Below are 16,736 nucleotides of genomic sequence, written 5' to 3'. Positions count from 1 at the left end.
CAATGCAATTCCTGAAAATAAGTAGATAAGTAATTCAAATTAGAGTAATATACGTTTTATACATCTCAGTATAAATGGTAGGTATGCTATTCCAAGAGTAATAAAATATTGTTCTAGCGTATTTTGAAAGGTTCAATGAAAATTATGTAAAAAATTTAATTAGAGCAATATGCAAAGAATAAAAAGAAGTGGTTATGTATGATACTTATTAATCTATAAAAATATTTTGGAATAATAGTAATGAGATTATTTGAAGATGTTAATTAATAAATAATTGATTGTATGTATATTAAGGTACAAATTGAATGAGTATGGAGAAAATAAAGATTTATCTGATTAATATTATTTTAAAAATTATCAATGAGTAATATTGCTTTCATGAGAGGAAATCTTTTAGTTTAACTTAGATCAATTTTTTGTGAGTGTTTAAGATGATAAAGAAATTTAATTGCAGTATCATAAGGTCCTTACTGATAAGTTGAGATATTATGCTGTGTTATGTGAAAATAGTTTTATGATCTGGTTTAATACAAGTACATTGTTTTTTTTTTTTAACAAAAATGTTTTGCAAAAGTAACAATAGTTTGGATGGTGCACAGAAGGAGTTCAAAAGCTCCTGTTTTTTTTGTTTCACCTTGACTGTTTTTTTTGCAGTAGTTATGAACATCTTATGCTTTGTAAAATAAATATGTGAAAATTAATTTACCTGGATCATATGAATGAGTCAGAAGGAGTTTAAAAGCTCCTGTTTTTTTTGTTTCACCTTGACTGTTTTTTTTTGCAGTAGTTATGAACATCTTATGCTTTGTAAAATAAATATGTGAAAATTAATTTACCTGGATCATATGAATCGTACTTACCAGCGCCAAAGAAACGTTTGACTGTGGATGTTTTGTTAAATGATGCTTTGTATTGGAGGTACTTCATTTATTAAGTTGTAATTGGTATGAATAATTGGTATTCAGTCAGTTTGAGTTATAAGTGTGTGTTTCTACCACAAATCAGAACTCATCCAAATATTCAACTCATTCTTCATTCCCTTCTCATTTGTCATGAACTCAGTGCAGTTTTCGAACACTTAAATGTAACTCACTTACATACAAAAAAACACACATGATAGATACACTCATAATATACCAAAATACTTAAATTTAACACATTGTGTCATTTCATGCAGCTGTCAGTGTTCAGAATTCACGTAGGTGCAAAAAATCAAACCAAAAAGAGATTGTTTGAGTAGTATTGTTATTAAGTAGAAACAGATATTCTTTTGATATTCATGAGAAGCAGGCTAGATGTTCCCTGTTAGCTAGATGTTGAACTAGTTTAGCTTAGGGAATCATTTAAAATTACTTATTTGCAGAATCTCTGTCTGGAACGCAGAAGCTGCATTCCAGCTTATTAGAAATTTACTGAGAAGACAGCCATTGCTGTATGGATATTTTGACATCTTCATTGTTGTGGTGGTGCTGGCCGCTGAGGTGTTACATTAAATGCAGGTAGTCACTGGGCGCCAGGTTAAGGCTATACAGTGAGTGAAAAATTTGTTCCAAGCTAAATAACAAGATGAGAAAAAAAATTGGCTTATTGGGTGCGGTGAAACCTTGTGTGGTTGAGTATTGTTATGAAGAAGCATGATTACCATATTGAGCATGCCCCATCTTCTGTTTAAATTTGTATTAAATTTTTCGTAAACTGAAGTTTTCCTTTTTGTTTAAATAACCATATCAATTGATTCATAATGAAATCAATAAGTGATAACTAATATCAGAATAGGTTTCAACTTTTTCATTGTGTAAATAAAGCTTTAGGTTCGGAGTACCCAGAAATTTTCTGCTTTGTATAAGTAAAAGCATTCATTTAATTTATATAAAATGATTGGCAAACTTTTGCTATTAGTATAGCAAAAGTTATAACTTCTTTATGTAATTAAGGTTTAGATATGGAATAAAAGAAATTTTTTTCTTTTATCTAAATAAAAGCATTTAATTTAATTCTGTAGGTAAGGTAATTTTTAGCGTGTTTATCATAAATCTTTAGCAATGAGAACTTTATAATTTTTCAGGTGAAGTACCTAGAAAAAGTTAAAAAAAATACTTGATAAAAAAAATAGTGTAGAATTATATTTTTCTTAAATATAAAACAGTATAAAATCTTGTACATAGTATAAACAGTAATCAAAAATGTACAGGATGGCACAGGAAATGATCCAACCCTTGGTTTTGTTAAAAAAATATTTATTTGAATCACAATATAGAAAAGTGAAATACAACATGTTTACTATATACCTGGAAATTATGTTCTGCTTATCACATGTTCAATATGACCACCACACGTCGAGCAACTTTTTCAACATGAACTCCTCCTATATTGTTAATAACTTGATGACATATATCTTCGGTTATCTCATTCCAAGCCTCAATGATCAGCTCTCACAGTTGCATCACTGTACAAGGATGTTTAAGAAAAATCTTTCCCTTAGAAATTCCCAAAGAAAATAATCACATGGATTCAAATCAGGACTGTTCAGAGATCAGTTCTGTCCATGCACAAAACAATTAGGAAATCAATTTGAAGTGACAGTTGCATTAAAAGTTTCATGCAGAAAGTCTAAAACAACATGAGCTGTGTGCATTCTGTCCCCATCCTGCATGACTACTCGTTTTCTAATCGAAACCCTTTTGCAAGAAGTTGAGGATAACGTTCTCTGTTCACTGTCCAAAAAAGAATGACCCTACTACTCAATGACTTGAGGTAGTGGCTCATAACCTAATGGAGCGTGATACACCTTTACATGAAGCACGTGTGGATTTTTGGAAGCCCAAAAAGGCACATTTTGTTATTAACAACCCTGTCTAGGTGAAAATGTGCCTCATTTGAAAACCAAACATTGTTCAACAATATGTTTTGGTACACAGCCCGTCCAGCAAATGCCATTCTTTGATGTATGTTTTTCAACCATTAATTTAGGCAAAAATATTCTTTCTTATGGATAAAAATGCAAATCAGTTTTTAAAATTCAATGCACAGATCGCCTAGAAATCCCAAGTTGTGCTGCTGCTTTTCTTGTTGATTTGTCCAGGCTCCTCAGCAATGCTTTTCTGACAGCTTTGACATTCTGTGGAGAATGAACATTGGCAGGCCATTTGCACTTACTCTCAAATATTGAACCATCACTATTAAATTTTTCTTAAAGTCTATGCATTGTTTTAAATGAGGGCAACCACACAGTTGAAAAAGGGAAATGAAACCTTTTTTGTGTAAGCACTACACTTTTTGTTTCATTTAAAAACAGCACAGTCTACATGCTCTTCAACAGTCATTCTTCCTTTATCAGCCATCTTGGAATGATACACAAACAGTGCATTCATGAACTGCTGTCACTTCTGCCAACATAAAACACATTAATAACCCTGGTTAACATGATTTTTGTCTCATGAGTACCAATAGGTCTACCAATATGTATTCGGAATTTCTCAACCACCCACAGTTTTTTTAAATATTTTAAAACTGTTTTTTGCCCATTTGCCCATTGTCAAGTAAAAGCTCCTACAGCATTGTAAATATGATGGAACCAAATGAGCTAACTCAAAGGTTTCTGTTGCTACTGTTGTGCAGGTTCAAACTTGTATAAACTTGTACAAACGTGATCTAGTGTAGCACACTTTCATCAAAATGATGGCAGTAGAAAACCAGTAATCACATCATTGTGAGTGCTTTGTGTGTCTGAATTATTGTGTATTACGTATTTACAACTTTATTTCTTTTAATTTATTTTTAGTTACAAAATGCCTAGAGTTTTTTTTAAAATCATCCTAACAATTTTTGTTATGTATGTGGTGAAGTGACGCTCAAGTCCCAAGGGTAAACCTTATTCCATTAGTAAAAAAGTGTTTTGAACTTTATTTTTGGTGTAAAGTCGGGGACCAAACAAGGACCTGGGCCCCATATATCTGTTGTTTATCGTGTTCTAGGCTTCTCACTGCATGGAAAATTGGCACATACCATGTGCCAATGTCATTTGCTATCCCTATGATTTTGGAGAGAACCCAAAGATAATTTTTCTGACTGTTATTTCTACTTAATAAACATTAAAGGGAATACATCAAAATCAAAACTTACAGTGTTATACCCTAACTTGCAATCTGCAATGAGACCAGTTCCACACTGTGAAGAATTACCTATACCAAAGCCTCTAGAACATATGACATTAGATGAAGAGAGCTCAGATTCTGATGGAAGTAATAGAAGTAAGGAAGAAAAAGAAACAAATTCTGGTGATAGCACTTTTCAACAAAACAATACTTGCTTCCTGGCTAAAAGGATAGAATCTTCTTCAAAAGAATACAAAGATATGTACTTATTGTAATCCTCATACTGAATTTAAAGACTATTTTTCTGAAGAAAATGGCTTAGTGTTTTGTAAACATTTCTTCTTTTATGGAGACACTATAGTATGAAAGAAACATACGAAAACTGTTTATAAATCTATATTGCAAAAGCTTTCAATATGCAGTGTATGAATGGAATATTTGTGGTGATTTGAAGGTAATTGCACTAATTCTTGGTCTGCAGCTTGGTTACACAAAGTACTGTTGTTTTTTGTGTAAATGGGACAGTAAGGACAGAAAAAACCATTTCATTCGAAAAGAATGCCCTAAACGCAAATTCACTCATTCCTGAACAGAAAAATATGAAACATGACCTGTTGTGTAATCCTAAAAATATTTATCTACACCTCCATTACATATCAGACTAGAATTAATGAAGAATTTCATTAAATTCTTCATTCAAGGCCATGGACAATACTCCTGGTTTCATGTACTTAAAACAGAAGTTTCTTATAATTAGCGATGCAAAAATTAATGAAGGAATATTTGTGGTTCCACAAATACAACCACTAATGCATAATGAAAAGTTTGAGGAACTATTGAATTCACTGGAGAAAGCAGCTTGGCAAGCAATCAAAAATGTTACTCACAGTTTTTTGAGAAATCAAAAGCCGGAAAATTACCGTGATATTGTCAACGATCGTATAACGTCTTATAAAAATTTGGGTTGTAATATGTCCTTAAAAGTACACTTCCCGTACTCGCACCTAGATTTCTTCTCGGAAAATCTTGGCACAGTGAGTGATGAGCACGGGAAACACTTTCATCAGGAGATTTCAGTTATGGAAAAGAGGTGTTAAGGCCTCAATTATTGTTAGATTATGAAAAGGGATACTCCACAGGCGAAAAGAGAAAATCATCATTCTTATTTTCTAGGTGAGTCAAATGTTTGAATATTGTGTAGTTAAGAATGCAGAAAGTATTAAAATATTTGAAATTATAAATGCCTGTCTCGGAAACCTTGCAGGATGGGGAAAAACCGATATCGTATTTGAATTCAGGAGAAAAAATACTAGCAGAATCACATATTTTTTCTTCCCGAGACAAAATATTTTTTGTTTCCCATTGTAATTATTAACCTAAACAATTATTGCCAAAACAGATGTTGGATCATTTTGTGTACCACGCTGTAGTATGAATAGTATATAAATCTTTATTTAACGTAATATAGTGGTTATAAAAAAAAAAGATACCATGTTAGGCATTAAAATATACCACAACTTATCAAACATCTCAGAGTATGTATGGTGGCTTCCAGTGCCTTTCTTTTTTTAATTAGTTGTTAATTGTGGAATTGTAGGATTTCACCCAATCGGATTATTATCTTCTTTTTCTCATATCGTTCTTCATTTCATTTTGTTTATTTTTGGATAGGTTTTTTTTTATATTGTTATTTAATTTGGAAAACTGTAGATGTCATATTTAATTTAAAAAAAAAATTGGGAATGAATTTAATTTAAAATCATTTTGATTGTATTTAAACCTTTTAATCATAATTTTTGAAGCCAAAAGGCCCAACAATGTAAAATAAAAACAGAATTTTTAATATTAGTATATTTTCATAACAATTAAAAAAAATGTTTTTGAAGTTTTAAAAATTTGTTGGCTCATGCATCATGAGTTGTTTTTAATAATTAAAATATTCATTAAAGTTGATTTTAAATAAATTAGTCTAAATTTAAAAAAGTTTTTTTTTTTTTTTAAAGTTCGTTAGCTTCTCTATCAGGGAAGTTACTTTAGCGACTTTATTGTTAACAAAATACATTTTTAGCATTAAAAATTTGAAATTGAGAAAAATGTTTTTTCACACTTGGGGGTCCCATACTATTCAAGGGGAAGCATTAGTGTAAAATTAATTAGTATAAAAATAGTCCTGTGGTGATAATAAATTCAAGGAAAGAACTTTTTAAAACTGTTAAAATATATAAACATACAGCTATGTAAATAAAACCTAATACAGTTATAAATATAAAGATACAGCTATAATTCTAAATAAACAAAGTTGTGGTTTTCTGCAGAGGTGAAAATTTTTGGCTATTTCTTTTTTCAAGAAATACTAAAGAGAAGGGGTGAAAGGGCTATCAGAAAATTAAGATTTTCATATTTTAAACACAATTTAAAATATGAATCAATTGAGAATATTAAATAAAAACTTTTGGTAGTTTGTGATTAAAAAAAGAAAATCAACTTCTTTAAGAAACAAATCTTTGCTAAAGTGCCCAGTAAAGATTTGAAATTTTATTTTGGCCAAAACACCCCCACCCCTTTTTTCAATTTACAACTAAGTGGACAATTAAGTGGTAAGCAAACCACTTACTCTGTCATAGTAAAAAAAATCTTAATCCATTAATATATTAACTATCAATGATATTCGTGCAAGTATTTTGACAGCAGATTTTACTATAAATTGTGTGTTTTATGTATAAATTTGCTGTATTGTCTAAAAAATAGTTTATTTGCGTGAATTGTTTTAAAATGAAATATTTATTTGTATGAATTTAGTCATATTAGTTTTGATTTATTACAATCAATTGTAATTCAATTTTGTATTATAATTATAATGAATTCATTGACTTATATATGTCTTTTTTTGTAATTTTTGTTTAGGCTGTGTTTTCTCCAAACAATTATTCCATCTCTAAATGCTATATGCCTCGTGAATCTACAGTCATCCTTATTTATATAATTGGTTGTGGTGCCACATTGTTTTATGTATTATTAGATTATCCACGTTATTGTCGTCGTACACGCTTCTTCAAAACTCATTAAGTAAAAGTTTTATACTGATATGCTGTCTTATAAAATTGGGTTTTATTTCTTCTTTTTTGTTTAAAAAATTAGAAATGTAATGAAAATCAAATTTTTAGATAGAGCTCATATATAAAAATAAGTATTTGGGAACAAAAAAATTACTGAAGAAATTGATATTATAAAATATAGATAAATAGTTACATTTTTGCATTGTAATAGTATCAGTAACTGAAACTATTTTTTCTCTAACCACTGCAGTACTTATGAATTCCTCTATGACTACTTTGGCTGTTCATCCACAAAATTTGAAACTTAATGAGATTGGATTTATTTCCATGTATTTGCGAATATATTGTATAAATATTTGATTTTATATAATAACAATAATTTTTTGAGAAAGTTTAGCTTATGGTACAAAGCAGTTTCTGATAGGAAATTGAGAAGGGTGACTACTATATTATGCATCCTGTAAATCCTGGTTGTGTAGCATATTTATGCTCATGCATGGTTCTTAGGATACATTTAAATTCTCAGCAATTTTTGTATGTTGCACTCTTTGCTAGCATTTGAATTTGAAACTATTTTAAAAGACAAAAAAGAAGTTCTTGTTTCACTTTTTTGTTAAAAAAAATTATTAGATTAAGCCATTTATGTTTGTACTTCTTAGAGGAAACTGTGGGTTGAGAATCAACTGGTTACAAAAATGTCTTACTTTTTACAATTTTCTTTTTCTCTTGTTAATGTATAGAACAAACATTTTATTCTTTTTGGACTGGTTTTTCTTAGGTGAAACCATTAAACTTACAAGTAATTTTGTATGATTTTTTTAATGCCTTTCTCGGGCATCGTGGTCCTTACATTATTACATCCCACAGACATTGAGTTGTCTTAGTACAATTTAATAAATAACATAGTCTGTGCATCATTAATCTGATAAACTGACATTTTAATTCCAATGAACTATATGAAAATGAGAAAGAGCAATGACCTGATACACCCCCTCCAATATAATTTACCAACTTAGCAGATGGATACTTCAACAAGAGTTATCATGACTGTCAAAATGTAGACATTATGAATTTGCTAATGAATTAACATATACAGGGATAAGTTATTGTAGTTATAAAATTTGTTAATAGATTTTAACTCCCGTGAGGTCATAACCAAATTTGAAATATTTAAGTTTATTTGCTTAGATTCAGGTACCCAGGTGTCAGTTAGTTGAATAAATTAATGGAATTAGTTGAATGAAAGGATTTGGCAGATAAGAGAAATAAATTTTAATTTTTTCAGTTATTGTTATTTTACAATTTTGTGTATTGTGTTATCGAAATTTAACTGTAAGACAAATCAGCTGTTTAAGTGTAATTTTATCATGCCATCTTGTAAACTAATATTTTATTGTTTTTTCACCATTATTGATCATTCAATTATTACATAATACTTGAGGATGTTGGAGAGATTTCAAACAAATATTATAAATGGTAATTATGACTAAAAAATTTACTTCTACCTAAAAGTAAATGATTTCAAGAAAATATACAGTTAAAGTGTGAAATATATAATTATAAATAAAAAAATTATTTTTTCAGATAATAGTATTTTAAATATTCTGAATTAGTGTAAGTAATTTTCATAATTAACTGAACAATTACCGAAACAGAAACATAGGACCAGACATCATTTAACCCCCATGTAATAAGTATTTTATTCAGTGGATAAATGTAGAACAAAATCTTTTTTTTTAAATACATTGACACAAAAAAAAACTTAACTAATTTTAAAAAGCCTATAAAACCGTTAAAGTATTTATTTACAAAAATTGTTGATAACAAAAAACTTATATCTTAAAATATATATGTATAAATAAGATTCATAGTTAAAATAAACTTTATGATAAAAGTTATTTCTCTTTGTGAAAACAAATTTGGATTTCTAAAAATATCATTGATTTCAGGTAAATTTAAGAATTTCATAACTGACATTATCTTCTACATACTGTCTTCATCTTTTAGAAAATAATCATCAAATTATTGATTCTGATCACTGAGTTATGGGGGGGCATTGCTTTCTCCATGATAACATTGCATGTTAAACTCACTGGGAAGATTTTCTGCAGTCATATTTGTTCTCAAATTGATGTTATGTTTGGTCAAACATCATTAATATTTCTGATGGTGACTTTTTAAGCAAAATCCAAAATTTGATATTTGTGTCCAGTTCAATTGCTGACATTTTTTACTGCAATGTATATATATACAATGAAATACACTATTACAATTGCTATTTTAAACTGTGTAAGGCAATTCTGAGGACATTTTGAGCCTATCTTGTATAAAATGAAGATTACTCACATAGAAACATTAGCTTTGTTAAAATTGTTTGCTCAGATTTGTGTTGTGAATATTCTAGAAATTTGTTCAGTTGGGTTTGGCTAATAATGGTAGGAGCAAATGCTACTCATACTTATCCTAGAATAAAGGTTTATAGATGTTATCAGTGTTTTAATCTATAATAGTGTTGGATTAATTACCCAGTTTACTACATCCATCGTGCAAGTAAACCATAAATGAACTTAATTTGAAGTAAACTTGGTGTGTATAGATTATTTAATTTTTCTAATAGATGACTCACAGTTTATTACTTTTCTTTTTGAATATAGCTGGTTTTCATCTAATAATTCCTGATTTTTACTTAATTTTTAATTAAGTTTATTCCTTTTTTTGCACATCCATTTAATTGAGTTAAATTATAATTTTTAAACTTTTGTTTGTCAAATAAATAAATATCTTGTGCAAATTTCTTATATTTCTCTTTTGGTTGTGATCTGCTACATTAAGATGTTCACACATTTTAGAGGTAGTTTTAAGTGTTGTTTTTTGCTATTATATAAATTATGTTTTTATTTATACAGATTTCCCTTGGTTATATTTTTACATTGGCTATGAATAAATAAATGTAGTAATATTTTTGAAATATTATGACTACTTTATGTAATTTTATGTTAAAAGTTCTTGAAGAAATTACAGACAGAACATTCCATTGCTGTTTAGCCAAAATAATAAAAAAAGAAAAAAAAAGTAGTATGTAATACTTGAGTGATCATTTCATTTTGTAACAATTATAAAATTCAATTATGTAATATTAACATTTTTATTATATAGATTTAAACTTACATAAAAACATATTTAGAAATCAGTGTTTAATTAAATTTAATGTGTGTATTTTGATTTTATTTTACAAATTAATATATTGAATTTTCAGGAATCAGTTGAATTTCTGATTTAAAAAAATAAATTACTGCAATATATAGGTACATTTTTGTTCATTGTCAAAAATATGGTGTTTGATTAATGAATTAAAAATTTACCTTAAAATACTGACAATAGTACCCAGAATACAATAAGAAATCGAGGTGTGATATATACATTAAGGCATAATAATAATAATAATAGTCTGATAGTAATCAGCTGTTTATCTGTTAACTTTACGCATTGATCTGAAACAAATTGTGTACTAATCTATTGTAGAATTCCTTGAGTAATTTTATGATATATTTACTTATAATTGTTAACAGTATTATTCTTCTTTTTTTTTTGGGGCATCAACTTCTAAGGTCATTAGCCATTGTCACATTCTTTAAAAGAGGTCACCATCAGGATCATCATATATAAGGGTGTACAGGGCCCTTACATTTTATTTAAAAACAAAAATTTACAGAAAATTTAAGCACAAAACACTAAAAACACTTATGTGGTGTAAAGGGCCCCGCATTGCCGAACCGTGTGGGAGTTCCTTGATGTGGTTACTTGTTCAACCGACTTCAGTAATTTACTTAAAGGAAAGACTCCTACCACACTGCTGTGGGAAGCTAACCTAGTGATTAACTGGCTGATCACCAGCTTTAATATGGTGGACAGGTACTTGCTGGCATTCAGCGACCTAGTCATGGCAGCGAATTGCTGTCTTGACAAAATAAATTTTAATTTATGGATGTCATACATATTTTTAGTAGTTGATGGGATGTGCCTACCCATTTTAGTAAATATATCAAGCAGTTGGGACATGTAAGCCAGTGATGATAATATAATTGAGAATGTTCAGAGAAACTTTATTTCTGGAAGTTCCTTTTTCTTGGAAATGTCGACAATATATTTCAAGAATTAAGGCTAGAGCCTTTAAATTTAAGAAGGGGAGTTGATATTTTATTATTTTATGACTTTCTACATGTTTGCAGTACTATAAATTTTGAAATTGGATTAAGAGTACCTGCATATTCTTTACGAACAGTCAACATCTTTTTTTATCCGACAGATAATTCTATTGCACCCGAGTAGATGTCTCAAAATTTCCAAATGCTTTGTACACAAGATGAATTTCTTTGCAGGAGAGAAGTGTTTCAGTGGGATGATAAAGGTGGTGGTCTGATTTTCTTGACGCAAGTTCGTTTCTTTGTACTTTTGGCTTTGTTTTTGCCCAGGTTTGTTCTTCTCTCACTGCTTGTTATTTGCTCCTTTCACAGATAACGTAAAATACCTTTTGTGCTAGGTGTTTAAAATTATATTCTGAATTATGTATTTTTTATTGTTTTTTTTTTTTTTTTAATTTTTGTTAATTGTGAATTAAAACTAATTTTTACTTCCATTTTTATGAATTTATAATTATCATTAGTATTAAAATGTATTATTATTAGAATTGTATTCTGAATTTTATGTATTTTAAATTTATATGTGAATTGTTAACACATGACTATTGTAATTATTGTATATGTTTTTGTCTATTAAAAAAGTTATTTGTTCATTAACTTTTTTTTAATTTTTCTGAGAAAAATTAAAAAAAAAAATTGTTTATTTTCTTACCCATTACTGTGTATATAGATGAATAACTTGTGCATAACAGCTTTTTTTTTGCTTTTTGTCAGTCAATAAAAATTTGCATTTTAACTAACTGTGTACTTTGCTACTGCTTCACTTTTGTTTTTGAATCCAGCAAAGTCTATGATTTTCAACTTGGATTAAAGAATGTATTTCACACAATACCTGTCAGAAATATTACCTATTCAAATTTTATATAAGTATTACATTAAATGAAAAATGAAATAAATAATTTTTAATGGTATAGGAAATATATTAGAATTTAAATTAAGAAAATGACTGCTCTCATTATTATTTGGTGTCTGTTTTTTAGTAGAGGATCAAGTTTGCAATTTTTGAAAAAAATTTGAGTATCCATTTATCATTAATCTCTCATTAATCATACAGAACAGTCATTGAAATGACTTTCGACATATATGATAGTAGTCTTTTACAATGGGATTCATAGTATGTGTACTGTGATGATCAAACAAGACATTGATTAACAACCGCATTATATTTTGTTTATTTTTCTGTAATTTTATTAGTAGTAACTATAAAAAAATCACATTTTATCAGAGTGTGCTGATATTTTGTAAGAAAGATAGCAGTAAAACTAGTAGATGCAGTTGTGATGATATCTACACTTTCTTTATTTAAGAGAAAGCTACTGTGATATTCATCAGATCCCTCTTGTATTTAAGTCGATCTGAAACATTTTTTTTCTTGACATTTACTTATGAGTTATTAGCTGCTAATAAATGCTAACAGTCTGCACAGTTACCTTCCTTAAAGTCAACTTCACTCATTGTTATACTATCTTTGCACAGGAACAGTTTATTAAATGTTGCATCCACTGTTAGCCTTACATACATTTTTTTCCAGTATGCTAGATTCTGTTAAATTCAAAATGTAGAATCACAAAGTTGTAAGAATGTAGGTTATTTTATATTTTATTTATCTTATTTTTTAAAAGTTTGACGTAATTTTTTTTATTGTTTAAATTTTCAAAATTTACAGTATGTTTTCCTTAAAGAGTTATTATTTGAAAATTATTTTTCTTTTTATCTATTTATTTTTTTATAATGCTCATCTAATTAATAAATTAATTTATTCTGAAATCTATCATTGCTTCATTTAGTGAAAGTGTATTTTTTAATGGTTACGTAAAGCAGTTTTTAATGGTCAAAGCAGTTGAATAAAATAAAAAAATACATAAATATTTCCATTAAGAAGATATGGTTACCCTTCAGTTTATTAGTAAGTGTATTTTAAGTAGTCCCAAGGTTTTGCACCTTTCATGTAAATATTTGTACCGAACTTCCCAAAAAAAAAAAAGACTGTTTTCAAAAAATATGTTGATGAACTGAATGTGGAAAATTTGTCATTCGTATGTCACATTCACTTAAAATTTAATTAAAATATGTAAATTTTAAGTTAGAATAGACTACATTATTTATTTTTATAATTATCATATAATTTTGTATAAGTTTAACTTACAGATTACTGTACTGTTTTCTTGTTTTGTTTGAGCGCTCTTAGTGTATCTGATATTGATACTTATAACTGACTGCTGCTGATTTGAGACATGCATTATAATGGCTACCCTTCATGGGAGTATGGCTGAATGGTTTGTAGTTCATTTGGATACATTCAATTGCCATTCGATAATGGGGATAGACAAAAGTTTTTGTTTAGGAAAATGAACCTCTGATATTGATACTTATAACTGACTGCTGCTGATTTGAGACATGCATTATAATGGCTACCCTTCATGGGAGTATGGCTGAATGGTTTGTAGTTCATTTGGATACATTCAATTGCCATTCGATAATGGGGATAGACAAAAGTTTTTGTTTAGGATAATGAACCTATTCTCAAGTAACTTTGATACCTAGAGGAAAAGCAAAACATTTTTATACAAATCAAGCTCGGCAGTCCAGAAATTATTGATCAGTAATGTGCTACTTCCATCCGGGTAGAGATGTCCTGATCTTTCAAGAGGTTGTAGAATGTGGCAGCCTGCTGTCCATAAGTGCAGAATGAGGGAACACTCTTTGGTATTTTTTCTTATTTCTTAGTTTCTCTGGATAGTATCTGTTTCTTATTACTCACCTTTTCCTTCCTCCCTAGTGATTTCAACTAAACTCTCGCTGCCTATGCTAAGGACATGGGAACTATTAGACGTTTACTTGCAGTTTATTCTTGGGTATTTGTTTATTACGACTATTTAATAGTTTATTTTTCTGAGTGATTGTTTTACACCCGTTTTCGCTTCATGTGCGGTTTACCTTTAATAATGCCATAATATGTTTTCCATTTCTCTGAATGCTTGAAATGCTCTTTAGAGCATTTGTTTTATGCGATTTTTATGGCACTCTTATTCAGCTTTTTTAAAAAATTAATTAAGTTTTTTATGTTGTATTGTGTGATCTATTTTAGCCAGTAATATCATTGCGTTAAAAATGGCTTTCACTCTCATCTAACTCTCCACACTTCTTTGTCAATTATACCTCTCTCCCAATTCTTCTAGCAGGTACCCATGACCAGGTATTTGTTAATGATAATACCCCTCAGCTTTTTTCTGTTAGTAAATTTAGCAGTCTTAAGTTCAGCTGGGATGGGAGCCCTTTACAAATTATTTATTGCTTAATTAGTAATTCCTTTTGGATTACTTTCAGTTACATAAAAATACATTACATTATGCCTTAGATTTTTACAATTATTTTTATATATATTTTGAAAATTTGATTTTTATTTATTTATTTTTTTGTTAATATAATTTTACTGTTTTAATTTCTTTCTTTTCCTTTTAAAAAGAGAATCACTTTATTTTTTGGTTTTTCTTATGTTTTATCCTCATTCCCTTTAACTCTTTTATATTGATTTTTAAATCTTATTTAATTATTTTTTATAATAATTTTACCCAAATTATGTTTGTTGCTTTTACCTCTGTTTACTATTTTAGTAATTACATCTGTGATAGTAAAGATCCTGCCAAATACCTTTTTTTTGTTTTGAACTGTCACATATATCATTGTCTTGTTTTCAAGCGTCTTTGTTGTTCTATTTTTATTTTTTTTATTTTCCTGGATAAAAAAACAGATTAGAATTCATAGAAAATAGTGCAGGGTTTATATATGTGGAAAACTGTTAAACATAGTAAATTAATCCAGTTTTGTAATTATAAACCATAAATAATTATATTATAATGATAGATATTTCAAGAATCATTAAATAATTAAGAAATTTAAATTAATACTAAAGTAAAGCTTTAATGTTTTGTTACTACAAGTATATTCTTTTACATAGTATGAATAGCTTAAATATTTTTTTTAAACATTGGTTGATAGAATCCATCTTCTTTGATTGGAATTTTTAATTAATTATAAGATTTATGTTAATATTATTTAATTATTTTCCAGTGTTTGTAAGATTGTTTTATTTTTTGTGAGTGCAAGCGTTCATTTTATTTTTATTTTCTTATAAATTTATTCTTTGATTGCAGTAAAAGTGTAATAATTTATTTTGTTTTTGTATTGGTGACATGCTAAATTGGGCTTATTTTTTTTAAAAAATTCAATATTATTTATTGCCAAGCAGTCCAGTGAATAAGTAAATTGCTTAAAGTTATTAACTGTGTATACTTTAGTTCATAAATTGAAAAATTGGGTAAAATTATTGAAGCTCAATAATGCGGTAAGTATTACATAAAAAGAAATAACATTTAGTTACTATTATATTAGGTTGTTATTATATTAGGTTATATTTAGTGAAATTAAAGACTTTTTTGAGCACATTTACTTGAGTTCAAAAAGTAATTGAGTCAACATTAACAGCCACCTGATCTGATTATAAACATCAGATTATAAGGTAAAAAATGCTTAGCTATATGCTATAATGCATTTTGTCATTTTAATCACCTTATTTTAATTGATTTTTACCCTAGTTAAACATGTTCAATTTTTATATTTAATTTTTTTTAAGTTTTTCTCTCTGTCAATTAACAATTTTAAGTTTTATATGTGTATATGATGTTTTAATAATAAATTGCATTACAGTAATTTATTTTTTCTCTATGTTTGAACTTGATGTACCTGTACAACATAACATATTGTAGTATATAATTTAAGTAAGAAATAGTGTTTGAATAATTTTAATAAAAGTATCTCTTGTATTTATATTAATATTAAAATGATGTTGCTGTAAAAATATTACCTGATAAATGTATTTTCATATGTTAGTGAAGAAAATTTGTAAAATTCAATTATATTTTTATACATTTTATTAAGTAAAAAAGAATGTTTGTGATTTAATTTCTTATATTCTCTAGTATATTTATTTGAATCTCATTTTTAAAATGAATCTCTTATTTGAATCTATATTTATAAAATCATTTTTTTTTTGAAAATTGTGTTCATTTATAATTTTTTTTTTAGTTTGTAATTTAACATTACTGCAATTTACATTTTTATTTAAGTTTTTTAATCTTTTGTTCCAACATTTCTATTTTGTGTATTATTTAACAATTTTCTCCTTACTGAACTGACATTTTAAAACTATTTAATTTGCAGCTTTTATTGCATTTTCATAGTAAGTCAGTTGTATTATTTGAAAAAAAAAATTTTTAATTTTTCTAGAAAATTATATTATTCTGCCACCTAATTTCATTCAATTTTATTAATATGTAATTTTTCAATAGGTTTTGCCATGGACTCAGCTAAAACTCTCTTAATCAGTG

At 27.9% G+C, this 16,736-nt stretch overlaps 1 protein-coding gene across 1 annotated transcript in view; it reads left to right on the top strand.

The window, feature by feature from the left end:
• The window catches only part of PGAP5 (Per1-like protein PGAP5), a 64,741-nt gene extending 56,230 nt beyond the window's left edge, over nucleotides 1–8,511 (top strand). Inside the window, exon 9 of the mRNA XM_075358633.1 lies at nucleotides 6,999–8,511. Coding sequence (XP_075214748.1) covers nucleotides 6,999–7,160 — 162 coding nt within the window. The 3' untranslated portion in view covers nucleotides 7,161–8,511. The remainder of the gene's footprint in view (nucleotides 1–6,998) is intronic.
• The last annotated feature ends 8,225 nt before the right edge of the window (nucleotides 8,512–16,736 follow it).

This window comes from Lycorma delicatula, chromosome 2 (genome assembly GCF_047948215.1).
Source record: "Lycorma delicatula isolate Av1 chromosome 2, ASM4794821v1, whole genome shotgun sequence".
NCBI classification, from domain to species: Eukaryota; Metazoa; Arthropoda; class Insecta; order Hemiptera; family Fulgoridae; genus Lycorma; species Lycorma delicatula.
The sequence above is the reverse complement of the archived record's forward strand: the minus strand, read 5'-3'. Positions and strand labels throughout refer to the sequence as shown.